General features: G+C 39.3%; 1 protein-coding gene across 2 annotated transcripts; it reads left to right on the top strand.

Annotated features, from left to right (window-relative positions):
• The first annotated feature begins 4748 nt into the window (after nt 1-4748).
• Nucleotides 4749-17010, top strand: LOC109622293 (fas apoptotic inhibitory molecule 1). 2 transcript variants are annotated; one of them, XM_029875642.2, is made up of 5 exons: nt 4749-4967; nt 14857-15567; nt 16279-16420; nt 16483-16532; nt 16635-17010. In XM_029875642.2, exons 2-5 carry the CDS (start codon nt 15214-15216, stop codon nt 16836-16838), a joined length of 750 nt encoding a protein of 249 aa, XP_029731502.2. In that variant the 5' UTR covers nt 4749-4967; nt 14857-15213; the 3' UTR covers nt 16839-17010. The 2 variants fall into 2 exon arrangements, with proteins under 2 accessions (XP_029731502.2, XP_062716604.1); XM_062860620.1 differs by lacking the exon at nt 4749-4967 and adding an exon at nt 14548-14697.
• Nucleotides 17011-17376: the final 366 nt, after the last annotated feature.

Here is a 17376-nt window from a genome sequence, read left to right as displayed (position 1 = left end):
GAGAGGTAAAGCACGATTTTCATACTTGTCTTTATGGCATAAAATGAGCAAACCATTTTAACAGTGTAGCTAAACAATAAGCAAAGAAACAAAACTGATATTTTCACTAAAACGATCTTTGGTACAAATAATATTGATAGCTGAAATGGTGGAGCATACTAGCTTTCATTATAATGTGAAAAAAGTTCACAATTATTGTATGCCATCGTGTTGCAAGTTACACCGCTGTTGCAAGTAACCCCGTTTGACGGTATGTCCATTGATTGTTGCACCAAGCGAAAAGAAGAAGAAGTTTTGACATCCAAGCGGTGTGCCGTCGATTAGATCCTCGTCGCTGATTGGTCGATGGATGTAAACGGCACACCGCTTGGATGTCAAAACTCTTCTTCTTACCGCTTGGTGCATCAATCAATAACTGGTACAGGGTTCCTATCATTGGCACACGCCGTAATAAATAGTAAAAGCGGGTTTGGCTCAGATTTTATATTTTTCCTGTAAAGTATGAAACCAAATCTATCATTCGACATATCGACGACATTCGTCGGTCTTCTTCTTATTTTTGTAGAAGTAGTTTTCCTTAGGTAGTGCGATAACTGGTACAGGCACCCTAGTACAATTAGAAATAGAATACATTAAGGTGCTGTACAAAGTGTATGTAAGCTTCCAATTAGAGTCGCTCACGCAGTGCCCTAGTGGACAACAGAGCTGTAAATTAGGTTAAGTGATTAAAAAAAAAAGTTCCAGTGGGAACGTAGAGCCACAAAGCAGAAGAAGAAGAAGAAGAAGAAGATCACATATTCAGCGTGTGATAGCGCCTTGAAATTTTCGCATTTTTGCCTGACGCACGCTGTAGTTTAGTTTTCTCCATAGAAGAAAAAATGTTAAACAAAATTTTTCAAAAATAGTGCAATTTGTGCAAAATATTTCTAAGGAATCACTAAGGAATGTTCTGCCACTTGCAAACCAAGAGTCCAATGTAACTCTTGATTACCGGTAGGGAATCGCGCTACTTGGGCGGTGGCTTCTATATTCGTCTGTTTTCCACTATAACTCAGTCAATCTTGAACCAATTGACACAATTCTTGGAATGCGGTGAGATAGGTATAGTATCTACCCGTGTACAAAATTTCAAGTCAATCGGTTCAAAATTGACCGAGTTACAGTGGAAAACAGACGAAAATAACAGACGAAGAAAACCACCGCCCAAGTAGCGCGATACCCTATTTGATGTTAATATATTAGAGAAGAATATGAGTGAAAATAAAGTTTGTTCTTGCATTCATTCCTAAATGGCTGGGCTGCAAAGTTGTGCTTATAATTTCTGGAACAGTCTGTATAACAAGTTCTAATTTTTACAATTCCCAATCATAATTGGCAAGCTTACTCAATAAGAATGTGTGGCGTGGCGTAACGGCCCACTTTTCCATGTGTGATTGAACACATGGAACACATTATGCAACAGAAAAGTATTACATAATGATGTCTATTATGCAACACTTTTCAATGCTCAAATATAATTCATGAAAGAGAGCAGTTAATGACCTGCACGCGTCTTTCGTCGATTCCTACGCCGCCCCCACGTGTATTGGGCAGTTCAAATATAAATTGGGTTTTTAAATTTTGAAAAAAGTAATCATTTTCTGATTTTATACGAAAGAGCACCTTTTACTGAGCCACTACGATTTTTTTCAGATTTTTAGAACTTTATTTTGATACCTACAATCAATTTCAAAGAGATTTTCCGAAATCACCTTTTGACAGCTAGGCAACTGTTTGACAGCTCCGCCCAGTACAAAATGCAACGAGGGGTGATTCGACAAATCGCTCCCATAGAAACTTCAAATTGATATTTAAATAGGTTCCCGGGCATCAAAATTGACGAAAATTTGGATTTCGGCTGAGTTTGGCATGCAGATTCAGAATATGGAATTATCCCAACACCGCTAAAGAAGCCAATTGTAAACAATCGAAGAATTTGTATCGATAGAAAGATTTCGAAACCGCAACTGAAGCTACTCCTGATTACGCGACGCGATCGCGAAAACTTTTGACAACTCTGCTGTGCCGGCTATGCCATAGCCTTCCTGATCAAACAAAAAAGCGGACTGATGCAGGTGGATGCTCAATTGTTCACACTTGGATTCCCTTGAAACATGTTTGTACTACACGCTAAGAAAAAGTTACTCTAAAATGAGTAAGATTCACACAAAACTGAGCTAAACTGGAACAGCTCAAAAAATGAGTAAATTGCATTTCCAGCGATAGCGCTGGCCCAAGTGCAAAAATCCAACTGGTTTAAGCCGTATAATATTCTTCGCATCAGCAACAATATTATACGGCTTAAACTGATGAGATTTTCGCACTTAAGCCAGCGCTATCGCTGGAAAAAAAATTTACTCAATTTTGAGTTGTCCCACTTTAGCTCCAAAATGAGTGAATTTTCTGACCGTGTACTAGACAATTCATTCTCAGTGAATATTTTTTGTCATTGCAAAAAAAAAAAAATGTATGCAACTCGTTGAAAAACTCGATTTTAACAGCACTCGTCATATTTATACAACTCGGCAAGCCTCTTCGGATAAATGTATGACTTAAACTGTAAAAGTCTTCTTTTTCCTCCATCGTTGGTTCGGCAGATGTCATCTCTTTGCGGACGTCATTCGCAGGGGTTTAGATTTGTCTGCCCAGTGGTAATAAGAGAAGGAATCCAAAGAATAGCAAGCAATATTTGAAGATTTCTGTAGAAATCCTCAAAAGAAGATTTTCTATATGAATATCGTAAAGATTTTCTTAGACTAATGCGGGGCAAAAGTTCGCACCTATATGGAATGACGATTGTTTGACATCAAGAGGTTATGTAATTTTGGCGCCCGAGTCTTTCAAATAATCAAATAAGTAAAAAAAATCTTATTTCGAAAGGTCCAAGAATTAGGGTGACAATGGGTATTATCGGCAGGTTTGTTCTCTTCGTCATGGGGGGTTTTTGTCAGCCAAATTGCCTGAAACTTGGCCATATAATTCAGCTTAGTTGGGAAGGATTTAAGACCAACTCTGAGTTCAATAGGTTTCAAAAAAATTCTTGAGACGAAGAGAACAAAACGGCCGAGAATAGGTAATTTCCCCTACATCAAAACAGATAGAAACACATTTTTGCATAACTCTGCTACTGCATAACAAAATCGTTCTAATTTTTATTGACAAGTAACTGACCTGATAATGTCTCGAACACATAGAGATTTGCTTGGGTTCTCAACTCGTGCTCAGAAAAAGACCCACTGTGAACTTTTGCCCCGCATTATTCTAAGGCAACTTTCAAGGGTTATCTTAAGGTTTCTCTTAAGGATTATCTAGATTATCCCTTAAGGGTTTTTCTTGGAATCTTTGGAAGATGTTCTAAAGAAATATTTTATGAAATAATGCACTACACTTAAAGCACTAATTTGATTAAAACGCATGATGAATGGATCTGACTCTCCCCTAGCTGTGCTCCTGACTTGACTCTTAACGAATAATTCATACTTCATAGCGAAATAATTCCATGATAGGACTCTTACATTTACGACTGGTACCCTAGAGTGGGTCATCCGTTATATGGAAAATTTAGAAATTTGATGGCATCCCATCAGATCATAGCTTAGGTCCCATTTCAGGTCCCAAACAGCTGTACGAAATTTGGGCACGATCGGTTATGTTCACGTTTTGCGCATCGCGTTTGAAGTTTGTATGGGTTTTACATGGAAAAACATACTTTTTTTTGCATTTCTCTCATGAGAAGCTCGAATTTTTCTAAAACCATGTAACCGATAATGTAAAAATATAGCCTAGGGTGTCCTGAAAAACTTTGTCAAAGACCACGAAGTGATCTGATACATATGAAAAAAGTTACAGCGTTGGCATTGCCTGCTGAAGTAGCACGATTTTGTTGCTATTGTTATTCCTTTACATGTTAAAACTTAAACACATGCATGGGGTTTGTTAAATTATAACTTTTCTCACAAGCATCGGATCACTTTGTGGTCTTCGACAAAGTTCTGCAGAACATCCTAAGCTATCATTTCACATCATCGGTTAAAAAGATTCAGACAAACTTTTTCAACTTATGACATAAATGCAAAAAAGTATGTTTTCCCATACAATTTCAATTGCAATGCGCAAAGTGTAGGCGCAACCGAACGTGCTCAAATTTTGCACAGCTACTCAGGACCTGAAATGGAACCAAAAAATGTTTGATCGGAGAAAACGGTTCCGATGACCCACCCTAGACCCATCCATATTGCCATTATATCCACAACAAGCACAACTTCATACCAAAAGAGAGAAAACCGGCCTACCGCCTATTGCCGGCTATGGATAGTTCGAATCAAGCTGAGGGTGGCGGAACTTGTACTACCGAAAATAGGCTCCAAATTTTTGTGCGATACCATACCATCCGTACACGAGTTCCTTTTATGCACTCTCTAGGTCACATCGCATTATTGGTGTGGGGGCTCGGTGTTTTTATATCATTGTTGATTGCTGTTTTGGTTGCCCGTTTCTAAACATCCGTACCCAGTGGGTGGGTGGGTAGGTATATGTGGTGGTTGGTACTATAGAGTGGGCGAGGGAAATACCCCACGCTGCTGTCGTGCTCCATTATGAAATGTTAAGGATATTCGATGGATGCGGTGCTAGGAGGGGAAACAGGGAAAACCTCCGTTGGTGCACTCGGTCCTGTGATATCGGTGTTCTAGGTGGCAGTGCTAGTCGATTGCGAACGGTTGGACCCAACGGACATACTTATTAGAGCGTCGTGGCGTGGTCGCGTTTCCGCTTTGGTAGTAGTGATTCTAGCAAGTGATTAAACATTGGCAACGCTGCTGGACAAAGGATAGCTTTTCATGGGTAATGGCATAAAGGAAATGGAACGAGGAGTTTACCTTGACCACTGAGAAAGCCGGAAGGCCAAGTGTACGATTTGAAGAAACAAGGTAGCATAAAGGTTGAAGTTCTTCATTTACGATTCAAGTGAATGAACTGGTCAATAAAGTTATTGCGTAACTTATGAATCGATTGCAATAGTGTGCTTGAATGGTTGGTTTCTAAATCAACAACTGGTCAACTGTTCCATCGCTCGCTGGTGTTGTGTGTGATTAGCAAGGATCAAATTTCGTTTGTGTCAGTCTTGGAAATTCACTGTAATTACAACGAATGTGTATGGTCTTGGTCTTAGGTTCTACTGTTCAGCTATACTTTTTATTCTTATCAACCAGCAATATAATATTTGGCACTGTAGGTTTAGCACGTACTTGTTCGAATACCATCAATCACTCCTACATGTGCTCGCTAGATTCGGTTTGCCGCCGGACAATCCTGTCTGGGAATACACGAGCCCCGTTCGGTCTTCCGAATGTATCCAGCTTTACAGACGCACTCAGCCGGGCATTGGAAGCATGCCCAAAGATATGTTTCCATAAAGTCACAGCTCTGTTGGACGCACTGGCCACAGCAATCGAACTCTTCATTCTCACCGCAAGTTACTGGTGTATGAATAGAAAAAATGTTTATTCTTTTTAAGTAAAACGGCATTTGTTAACGACACTCTGTGAGATACTATTCTTAGGTTCAAAGCTTTCTTTAAAAAATGCTTTTCTGACCTAGGAATAGTACAACGATAAACGACAGTGTGTTCTTACCTATTTCGACGGTAGGATAATTAGAACAATACTTAATTGTCCGGTTGGATGACCTTGTGGGACCTGCAGTTGTTAGCTGAAGCATCGAACAGAGTACGATGATAGCACAGAATGAAATTAACTTAGGAGTAACCATTGTGCTTCGATTGAACAGAACTGATAGACTGAGCTTTCTCAATGAAAGGCACAAGTTATCATCCTTATAACAGTTTCGCCCGTGATTTGTGTTTACACGCTTAGAGATTGTTTGTCAACTTTCCATACCTAAATCAACTTCCCTCGTGTTATCAGTGTTTGCAAACAAATCGCAAATCTAAAGCGTTTTCCCATGATGCATCCCAATTACTAATATTTATACTAATTAGAATGTGGATTTTTGCTCCGACTGTTGGCATGAATCAGATAAGGAGTCCTCATCTGATTACAACTGCTTTAAATATATCAATGTTACTTCGCAGATTTCCGTTTTAGGAATCTACGATTAATAACCCTCTAATACCCAATCCCGCCTTTAGACGGGGTATAGTTTGATCATTTTTGTAATTTTTGTTTCGTGGAAAATCAAAATTTTTATATTTTTGGCTGATATTAAGGACTGTTTTGTATATCTCAAAATGGTTTTTGGTGTATTATAAAACGTATTTACGTTTTTTGAAAATCATTGAAAAATTGATGTTTTAGTCACCTTTTAGAAGTCATTGTTTATTTTGTATTGAATCGCTACAATTAACATATTTCAAATTTTTCCCAAATCATTCTATCCTTGTTTAATAGTTTAGAGGAATCGAATACACTCTAAAAACATTTTCCTTAAAATAACACGGAAAATAAAATTCTCTGTGAAAAAAAATTAAAATAATAATATTTCAACAATAATCATAAAATCTCAAAATGTTTTTATCTCAAAAAATCCGTTCCCCAAATTGGCTTCCAGGAAAAATATAAAAGTGTGGGGATGTTCAAAAATAAAAATTAGAAAAATCAAAAACTGAAATTCACGAAATCGAGAATTAAAAAGAATCATCTTCCAAAACATGTTTAAATCGATTTTAGATGACGAAAAATGATACTTAGATCAAAATTAAAAATTTGGGTATTACAGGGATAAGCTATGTACTCTTTGCCGATGGTGGCCACAAAATATGATGGAGCTTCAGCGATACTTTGAAGGAGTTGTATCTGAAAAGTTCCCGAAAGATCGTCGGAAGACATGGCCGTAGCCAGAGTAGGGCAGGGAGTGCCTTTCAGGAAGTCCTCCAGGAATTAATCCAGTACTTCCGCCAAAGACTGTTTAGGGATTCCCTTAGGAATGCCTCTAGGAATTGCTTCCGGGATTCCTCCTGGGGTTTCTTCAGGGATTCCTTCAGGAACTGCTACAGGATTTCCTCAAGGAGTCCCTCCAATAAATTTTCTTAGAACTATTTCAGGATTTCTCCAAGGATTCCATCTGCAATTTCTTCAGGAATTCTTCCGGGGATTCCTACAGGAATTTCTCAAGGGATTCCTCTACGAATTTTTACAGATTCCTCCTGGAATTATTCCAGGGATTCCTCTGAGAATTGCTGCAGGGATTCCTCTAAAAAATCATCCAGGGATTCCTTCAGAAATGCCTCCAAGAATTCTTCCAGAGATTCCTCCGTTAATCCCTACAGGCATTTCTCTAGGATATCCTCCAGGGATTTCTCCATGGATTCCTCCAAGATTTTCTGCAGGGCTTAACTCGGGAATTCCTTCTGTGATTCTTTCTGGAACAACTTATTTTAAAAATTCCTACAAAGATTCTCCCAGGAACTCTTGTTAAGATTCCTTCAGGAATTCCTGTTTCTCCTTGTTTTATTTAAGGAACTCCTCCAGGAAACAATTCAGTACTTCCTCCAGGAACTGTTTAGGAGTTCCCTAGAATTTCTTCAGGAATTCCTCTAAGATTTTTTTTTTCTAGGGATTCCTCTAGGAATTCCTGCAGTGGTTTCATTAAAAAAATCCTCCAGGAATTCATCTACAGATTTCTCTAGAAACTCCGCGAGAAAAACCTCTAGAGATTTCTCCACGAGTTCCTCTGGAGATACCTTCAGAAATCCCTTCAGACATTCTTCTTGGATAACCATCAGGGATCCCTCCAAGAATTCTTACCAGATTTTTTTAGAGATTCCTCCAAGAAATCCTCCAGGTTTTTCTTAATGCATTCCTTCAGGACTTCCTCCAGGCATTCCTCCAGAGATTCCTCTAGTAATTGCTTCCGGGATTCTTCCAAGAATTCCACCAGGAATTAATACAGAAATTTACCCCGGAAATCTTCAAGGGATTGCTCCAGGGATTTTTTCCAGAGACTCCTACAGGAATTCATCCAAAAATTTCTCCACGAATCCTCCAAGAATTCCACCAACAATTCTCCTAGCCATTCTTCCAAGAAATTTTCCAGGCATTTTTCCAGGGATTCCTCCTTGGATTCTTGCAGAGATTTCTCCAGGAATTTTTTCCAGCAATTCCTCCAGGAATTCCACCACATATTCTTCCAGGAATTGCTTTAGGGATTCCTCCAGGAATTCCCCAGGAGCTCTTCCAGGAGTTTCTCCTGGGATTGGTTCAGGAATTATTGCTGGGATTCTTTCAGAAATCCACGCAGGCATTCCTCCAGGATTTCATCCAGGAATTTCTCCAGGGTCTCCTCGAGGAATTTCTCCAGAAATTTCTTCAGAGATTCCTTCAATAATTCTTCCAGGACTTTCTTTACCTTCTGGTTTTTTTCAGGAATTCCTATCAGAATTTCTTCTCTTCTTCTTGTGGAAGAAGATGTTCTTCCACCAATTGCTGCATGGAATTCCGCTCTAAGAATTCCGCTAAAAATTCCTCCAGGAACTTTTTCAGGGATTTGTCCACTAATTTCTCCAAGAATTCCCCCAGGGATTCTTTCAGAAATTCTTTCGAGGATTTCTCCAGGAATTTTTCAGCGAATTTTTATAAAAAATTCTTCCGGAGTTCCCCCAGTAATTGTTGCAAAAATTTCTCCAAAGATTCCTCCAGGAATTCCTTCAAAGATTCCTGCAGCAATTCTCAAAGGAAAACCTCCAGGAATTCCTCCAGGCATTCCTTCAGGATTTAATCCGGGAATTTCTCCGGGAACTCCTCCAGGAAATTCTCCTGGAATTACCCCAAGAATTTCTTCAGGAATTCGTCCAGTAATTTCTCAAGGAATTGATCCAGGAATTGCTCCTGGACATCCTTCAGACATAATGTCAGCCATTTCTCCATGATTTTTTTCAGCAATTCTTCCAGGAAATTCTCCAGGAATACCCTTAGGAATTTTTCAGGGATTCCTCCAGGCATTTTTAAGGAATTTCTCTTGAGATTCCTTAATGAATCGCTTCAGGGATTTCTCCAGGGACTTCTCCACGCATTTCTCCAGGAATTTTCCCAGGGATTCCTCCAGGAAATCCTTCGAAGATTCCTCCAGGAAATCCTCCAGAAGTTCCTCCAGGAATTCTTCCAGCAAATCCTATAGGGGTTACTTCAGAATTTTTTCCAGGAAAATCTCCAGTATTACCTTCAGTAATCTTTCAGGGATTCCTCTAGAGATTCCTCCAGGGATTTCTTCTCAAATTTCTTCAAGGATTCCCCCAGGGATTCCTTCAGGAACTCCTTCGAGAATTTCTCCAGGAATTCCTTCAGAAATTCCTCCAGAAATTCCTTCAAGGTTTTCTCAAAGTATTTTTTTTCAGAAACAGAAAAAAAAATAGAAATCTTCCATAATTCCTCTGAATATTTCTTTAGAAACTTATCTAGTAATTCTTTCAAGAATTTCTCTAGAGATTCCTCCAGGAATTTCATCAAGGATTAATCCAGCAATTCCCACAGGAATACCTCTAGGAATTCTTCCAGGCATTCCTCCAGGATTTTTTTTCCAGGAATTTCTCCAGGAACTCCTCCAGGAATTACCCCAGGAAATCATTCATAAATTTTGTCAGCAATTCATCTAGAGATTCCTCCAGGCATTTCTCCAGGAATTTTTCCATCAGGAATTGCTTCAGGAATTTCTCCAGAGATTTCTGCATGAATTTCTCCAGTGATTTTCCCATGGATTCCTCCAGGAAATCCTTCGAACCAGGAATTCCTGCAGAAAATACCCCAGGATTTTTTCAGGAATTCCTCCAGAAATTCTCCAGGAATTGCTCCTGGACATCCTTCAGAAATTAAGTCTGCAACTCCACCAGGAAATTCTTCAGAAAATCTTCAAGGGATTTCCTCAGAGATGCTTCCAGGAAATTCTCCAGGAATACTATCAGGATTTTTTCAGGGATTCCTCCAGACATTCCTCCAGGAATCCCTTCAGAGATTTTCCCAGGAATTGCTTCAGGGGTTCCTCTAGGTAATTATCCTCCAGGGAATCCTCCAGAAATTTCTCCAAGGATTCTTCCAGGAAATCCTCCTGGAATTACTCAAGGGATATTTTCAGAAATTTCTCCAGCAATTCCTCCCAGAATTCCTCTGGAGATTTCTCCAATATTTTTTCCAGGGATTGCTCCCATAATTAATCCAAGAAATTTCTCCAGAATTTCCTGTTGGGTCTTATTCAAGATCTCTTCCAGGAATTACGTCAGGAATATGTTTAGAAGTTTCTCCGGGCATTTCTCCAGGATTCTCTCTAGAGATTTTCCCAGGAATTTGCTTCAGGGATTTATCCAAGAACTCCCCCAAGGATTTCTTCGGAAATTTCTCTAAGATTTCCTCTAGGAATTCTAGGAAAATTTCATCTGAATTTCTTTCTAGGGATTCCCCCCAAAATTCTTCCAGGAATGTCTTCAGAACTTCCTCCAAGGAATTCTCCAGAAATTTCCCTAGGGTTTCTTCTAGGATTTTCTCATGAGATCTCTTCAGATATTTCTCAATTTATATAGGAATTCCTCCAGGTATACTTACTTACCGATCAGGCTAAGGCCGGGGTGGTCTCTGCTGTACATAGTAGCCGTCTCCATTCAACTCGGTCCATGGCTGTTTGTCTCCAATTTCGCACTCTGCGTAGGGTCCGCAGATCGTCCTCCACTTGGTCGACCCACCTAGCTCGCTGCGCTCCACGTCTTCTTCTACCGGTCGGATGACTCTCGAGAACCATTTTAGTCGGGTTGCTATCCGACATCCTAATGACATGACTCGCCCACCGTAGCCTCCCGAATTTCGCGGTATGGACGATCTAAGATCTAAAAGCGTACTCTATGGATTATTCTAACATGACGATACGATGCAACTTACTACAGATCCATGGAGCATGGTTCTGTATAGAACTAGTTTCCAAAGATGAAATAGGTCGTCCAAGAACTTCCATGAGTAAAGGCCTTAAGATCTACAAGCATAATCAATGCATTGTTCTTACATTTCTAATACGTTGTAACAGGTTCATGAACCATTTTATCTGTAAGGAACTAATTTCCATAGATGTTCTAAGTCCTCCAAGAACTTCCACGAGAAAAACCTGAAGATCTACAAGCGTTATCAATGGTTTATTTTCACATTCCTGATACAGTACAGCGTTCTACAGGTCCAGGGAGCATAGTTCTGTATTGAAATAATTTTCATAGATGATCGAGGGTTTCCAAGAACTTCCACGAGTATAGATCTGAATATCTACAAGCATTATCAATGGTTTGTTGTCACATTTCTGATACAGTGTAGCGTCCTACAGGTCCAGGGAGCATAGATCTGTTGAGAAATAATTGCCAAAGATCTTCTAGGTCCTCCAAGAACTTCCATGGTTAAAAGCTTTAAGATCTACAAGCGTAATCAATGGATTGTTCGTACATTACTTATACGATGCAAGATCATACAAGACCATGGAGCATTGAGCTGAAGAGAACAAATCTTCAAAGATATTGAGCTGAAGAGAACAATTCTTCAAAGATATTCCATACCTTCCAAGAACTTCCGCGAGTTCCCTAACAAGGACAATCTATGGATTTTTATTATATTTCTAATACTGGGCAACATCCTACAAGTACAATGAAGAATTGTTGTGTAATGAACTAATTTCCAAAGATGTTCTAGGTTTCTCAAGAACTTCCGTGAATAAAGCTCTTAGGATCTCTAAGCGTCGTCAATGAATGGTTGTTTCGTTACTGATGCGGAGCAACATCCTTCAGGTTTTTCGGCTGTCAACTGCGACTGCGATCTTTGGTCAACTTCGGACTTACTATTGAGTTCTCGCATTGATTGGTAAAGAATCCTAAAGAGAGATGATTGCATAATATCTGTATGGGCTTGGTATCTACGAAAAATAAATGTTGCAGATTAATAAGTTAGTTTTATCATTTATACGTACTCAATAAGTACCTCATTATACTCCAAAAGTGGGATGCTTTGGAAACAAAACTCGAATGTCATTCGTCCGAATTCCAAATACCTGAACGACAAACGCTCGAATTTCTTTCGTCCAAAAAACCACTAGCCAGAATATAACGTTTCCCGCACAAGAAGTCTCCAAATGCATTGTTGCAATACTACAGCTGGAATTACCCAACCAACAATCGCCATCCACAGACAAGCATGCATGCTGAATTGTTGCTTTATAATAGTAATTATAGCTGAACTAAAATTATGCTGTACGTGTACACATTACTGTACAAATGCTATTTCAATTGAAAAAGTAGCCAATGTTCAACTTTTCGTATTGGTATCAACAATGATAATTTTAAACACTTTTCAAGCGTTTAATAAGATTTTTATTAGACTCGCAGTAAACAACATAGCTTAACAAGACTTTTTTCTTGTTGTTGTAAAGCACATGTAAAAAATAGGACATGTATCTGTATAATGTGTGTTTCACAAGTCAAATAAGCGTTTTCATTTCATCATACTTCGACTCAGAGTACATGATGAAAAACACGTGTTTTTTACTGAACAACAGCTGAAATAATCTGTTGTTCAGTCGTTAACCATAATGTTGTGCTAATTCACCACTGCTGAATAGGAGTCGAAGTCTGATCATTATTAAACCACAGAAAGTTTATGTTTTGATTTGAGCGCTGTAATTCATCATCTCTAGGATGGCGCAGACAAGAAGGCATGCGGCATGGTGTCTATATCGAATCTGGATTTAGGTAAATTTATGTGTAGTTATTATTTCACAATATTTGTTCACAGCATTAAGTTCTAATCATAAACTCTCGTAGAAATTGAAAAAAATTGCAATTTTATTAATTTTTAATCATTTTTGCTAAAGCTGAATAACAGCTTTACTATATAGTTGTAAAACGATTTAACAACAAACAGATTAGCTGGTACACATCACTATGCTTTATAGTTTCTCCAAATTTGTGTGAATAAACCCCGAACAAAGGTTGTGCCTGAAAATTATCCAAATGTAAGCTGAATCAATTCGTCGTAAAGGTGCTTGTAAAATGAGTGATTGTTAGTTGGGTGCGGTCCAATTGTTTACCATAATGTAAGTAAATGTTTGAAGATTCAATCCCAAAGCTAGCATATCGTGCAGTGATAATCTGCGATTGGAAAATAAGAGTACTTGGAAGACCTAGAGCATCCTTGGAAATCAAGACTCTACAGAACTGCCTTCCATGGACCTGTAGGATGTTGCACCGCATCAGTAAGCAACAAAAGTCCATTGATTATGCTTACTGATCTTGAGGCCTTTACTCGCGAATGATCTTGGATTACCTAGAACATCTTTGAAAATAACTTCTCTATAGAACCGTGCTCCATAAATCTGTATGATGTTACACCGTATAAGTAATGTACCAAAAACACCATTTATTACGCTCGTAGATCTTAAATTCTATATTCGCTGAAATTCTTGGATGACCTAGAGCATATTTGGGAAGTAGTTTTCTACAAAACCATGCACCATGGATCTGTAGGATGCTACACCGCACCAATAATATAGCAACAGTTAATTCATTACGCTCGTAGATTTTCAGGCCTGTACTCGCGGAAGTTCTTGGAGGTCCTAGAATATCTTTGAAAACTACGTCTCTACAGAACTATGCTCTAAGGACTTGTATGATGTTGTACCGTATTAGTAATGTAACTACAATCCATCGATTACGCTTGTAGATCTTGAGGTGCTTACTCGCCAAAGTCTTTGAATAAACTAAGTTTTTGGATAACCTAGAACATCTTTTAATTGGTTCTTAACAGAACCATACTCCAGGAATCACCTTTAGGAAAACCCCCATTCAACCCCTCCTAACCCCTCATGTATTAACTTCCCCTTCCACCAAACAGACTCCCCCCACACCTCCTAACACCTCTTTCCTGCAGACCTCTTACATAATCACCTGCCCCTACCTCATACCACTTTTCAACCCTCTTGCAACCCTTACCCATAAATACCCTTTCATCCTTTTAGTAAGATTTCCCTTCTGGACACTTAGCGCGAGAAAGTTGAAAAACCCGTGTTAATTCGCGAGTCCGTGTGAAAAAAGACCTTAGTGTACCGGACTCTCCTGGCGGTTCCTCTGGCCATTAGAAGCAAACATGAATAGGTTCCATATAACATAAATCAATTTTTGTTCTAGGATCGTTAATAACCAACAAGCAACGTAAAATCTGCTCAGTCAGTATAACCTTGGAAGGATTGTGGAGGTGTAGAGGTATCTAGAAACAACTTGTGGAACCGTGACTCTGTCTGTCTGACATGACACGAACCTTTCAGCGACTTTTCCACCTACCCTATTTTACCGTGCCGTTTATGTTTCGTAAATCACTCTGTAAATACTCAGAGGAATGACGTTTGGCTCTCTAGTGGTTGTTGAGCGTGGGTGATTGACATGGGACTAGATGTTGGGGTTTAAACACAGTAGGTTCATACAAAAAGAATTAGGAATTTCTCCTAGATGTTTAACGTATTCTTTACTACCACCTTTCAATAATATTACAGTGGTATAGTATTATAGAAAGGTGGCGAGTATTACCAAGTATTACTAAATAGTAGAGCAACTAATTAAAGAGTTTTCACAAAAATCTCAGGAAAGCTACATCTGGCTGTCTATGATACAACTACAAACACGCATCATGATATGATGTAAGTAATATCCGCCTGGTCAATCATTCAAGTACAAATTCATGTAAATTATTCAGTACCTCCGGTATTAAATGCCTATCGATTTTACCATTATATTTTTCTATTACCCTCCCATAATTCTCCTAGTCACAATTTTTCATTTTGTTTACATTTTTCCAGGAAATCACTTCGTGACCTACAAATATCCACTGCTGCAAGAACAGGTGTAGCCTGTTGTAGCGTGATATTATCGATATTGCTGTACTTGCCTAGGGTACTAGACTAAAGCAAATCAAACTCAATTTTTTGCCTGGGCCCACTCGGGGGCCTCCCATCCGGTGAAGTGATAATGACTTTGACGAGTGGTGATGGCATGAACCGACTACCCTCACAACTGCTGCATCGTCTTCGGTAGACCGTCCGTTCCGTACCCCACACAGAGTTATAATTTTCCACCCATCGTCACACCCCTACACTTCAAAAGGGAGGCGTCATCAACATCGCAGGAGGCAGGTCGCCGCACTGCGAAGCACGCGAATGAGTCACGGCATCCTTGGATTGGGTGGAGGAGGCTTGGTACTTAACAGCAGCATGAAAACCGGAACTGAAGGTGCTAACCGGCTCAGCCAACAGAATGGCAACGGGTGTGGAACCAAGCCAACAACGGGTGGCAATGGGAACGGGAACGGAGTTGGAACGAATCGGGAGGTCGTAGCCCGATGGAGAGTGCCGATGCATGGGAAAGTCTACGAGATTGAGTTCGAACATGGGACGGCCAGTGGGAAGCGAGTGCTGTGGATTGATAAGGAGGAGATTTTCCGCCGGGATTGGATGTTCAAACTGGTGGGGGAGGATACGTTTAAGCTGGACGATAAGCGGTGTATCATTCGGGTGAGTTGTTAAAGCAGCGTGGTCCATGAAACAGTAGTCGTTGGATTACCTGCGTGACTGAAAAATAGGGTAATGATAAATCCATTATCAATATTACAGATAGTACAAGTCTAGTAAAAATAATTGAAATCTAGACCTTTAGAAATTTTCCAAGCTTACCATAGCAATTCTTAAAACATTTCTTGTCATTGTCATTGTCACACTGTGAAAATATGTCAGAGATTTTTACTTGCAATTGGGGTTTTCAATTAAGAAAAATGTATTGATTTTTCAATTTTATTCGAAAGAGCACCTATGATTTTTTCAGATTTTTAGAACTTTATTTTGGTACCTAAAATCGATTTCGAAGAGATTTTCCGAAATCACCTTTTGACAGCTGGGCAACTGCTTGACAGCTCCGCCCAGTACAAAATACGACGAGGGGTGATTCGACAAATCGCTCCCATACAAACTTCAAATTGATTTTTAAATAGGTTCCCGGGCACCAAAATTCATGAAAATTTGGATTTCGGCTAAGTTTTGCATGCAGATTCAGAATATGGAATTATCTCAACAAAGAAGCCAATTACTCAATGATTTTTACTAATTCTAATTCAGTAACAAATTTTGAAAACGACGTATAATCAATGCTATACCATTGATTATACGTCGTTTTCAAAATTTGTTACTGAATTGTCGGAACAAAACATAAACCACAAATTTAATTTCTAGGTTGATCCCCTGCCAGGATTCAAATATTGTTACTCGCTTTTCGTGGACGGCAAATCATACGAACAGTTTACGGAATCGCAAGCCAAAGCACTCAAAACGTGGGAGATTAATTTGAAGGATAATTTCTATCGCATTGTGCTGGGTAAGATCAACGTATTTTGCGATATTTTAAAATTGAAACTCATATGAATTTTATTATTGCAGAAAAGAACACCCTCAACATCTACGTGAACGGTAAACTGATAGAAGAAAGTGTAAGTATTAACTGGTGGATGGCATTCCACCCGAACAGCAGTATAAACTAACTGCACGAATGGATTACACCGTTTTGATATTCCCTCATCTATCACTTTAAGGGCGAATTCGTAGATGGCGGCACCGAAACGACGTTCGTCGAGGATGGCAACCGTTTCGTGCTAACGGCACGAACCAGTGGGAACAAACGCGAAGGGATCGTGCACTCGCTGGCGGTGAACGGTGTAACGGTGGGCGATTCGGTGGCAGCGGCAGCGACAGCGTCCGGTTTAGCCGAAAGCGGTGATAGTGGGGATGCTCAATAAGCGTGACAGTTTATTAGTGTTAATGTCATGAAAAGTGCAATTATCTTGTAATTATGCTTGTATTATTTAAATGCTAATTTCTGATACAAATTACTGGTTATCGTCAATATAAGTATACTGAAGTTTTTGAATGTGACAGAATTACAATAAAAAGTGTTACGATATAGTTTTATCTTGTCTTTTAGTGTCTTTTTATTGATTATTTTTTGGTTGAGGCAGGGGGAATGACACTTTCTTTGCTAACCGGAGAAATCCGCATTTAACCGTTGCTAATTGTCGTTATCCGCATCTACCTACTGCTCAGTTATTAGTGGTTGGCATCGGATAGGAACGGATTAATGCGGATTTTCCGATTAGAAAAGGATATGTCGTTCCCCTTGGATTTAGGCGAAAGGATTGCCAGGACTATCGAAGTTTTGAAAATCTTACCGATTTTCGACAAGACTTGTGTATCGATTCACAGACGAAAACCAAAAACTTTCGACTTTCCAAATCTCCCATCGAAATCTTTGGACCACAGACAAACAGACGTAACACT

This window comes from Aedes albopictus, chromosome 3 (genome assembly GCF_035046485.1).
Source record: "Aedes albopictus strain Foshan chromosome 3, AalbF5, whole genome shotgun sequence".
NCBI classification, from domain to species: Eukaryota; Metazoa; Arthropoda; class Insecta; order Diptera; family Culicidae; genus Aedes; species Aedes albopictus.
The sequence above is the reverse complement of the archived record's forward strand: the minus strand, read 5'-3'. Positions and strand labels throughout refer to the sequence as shown.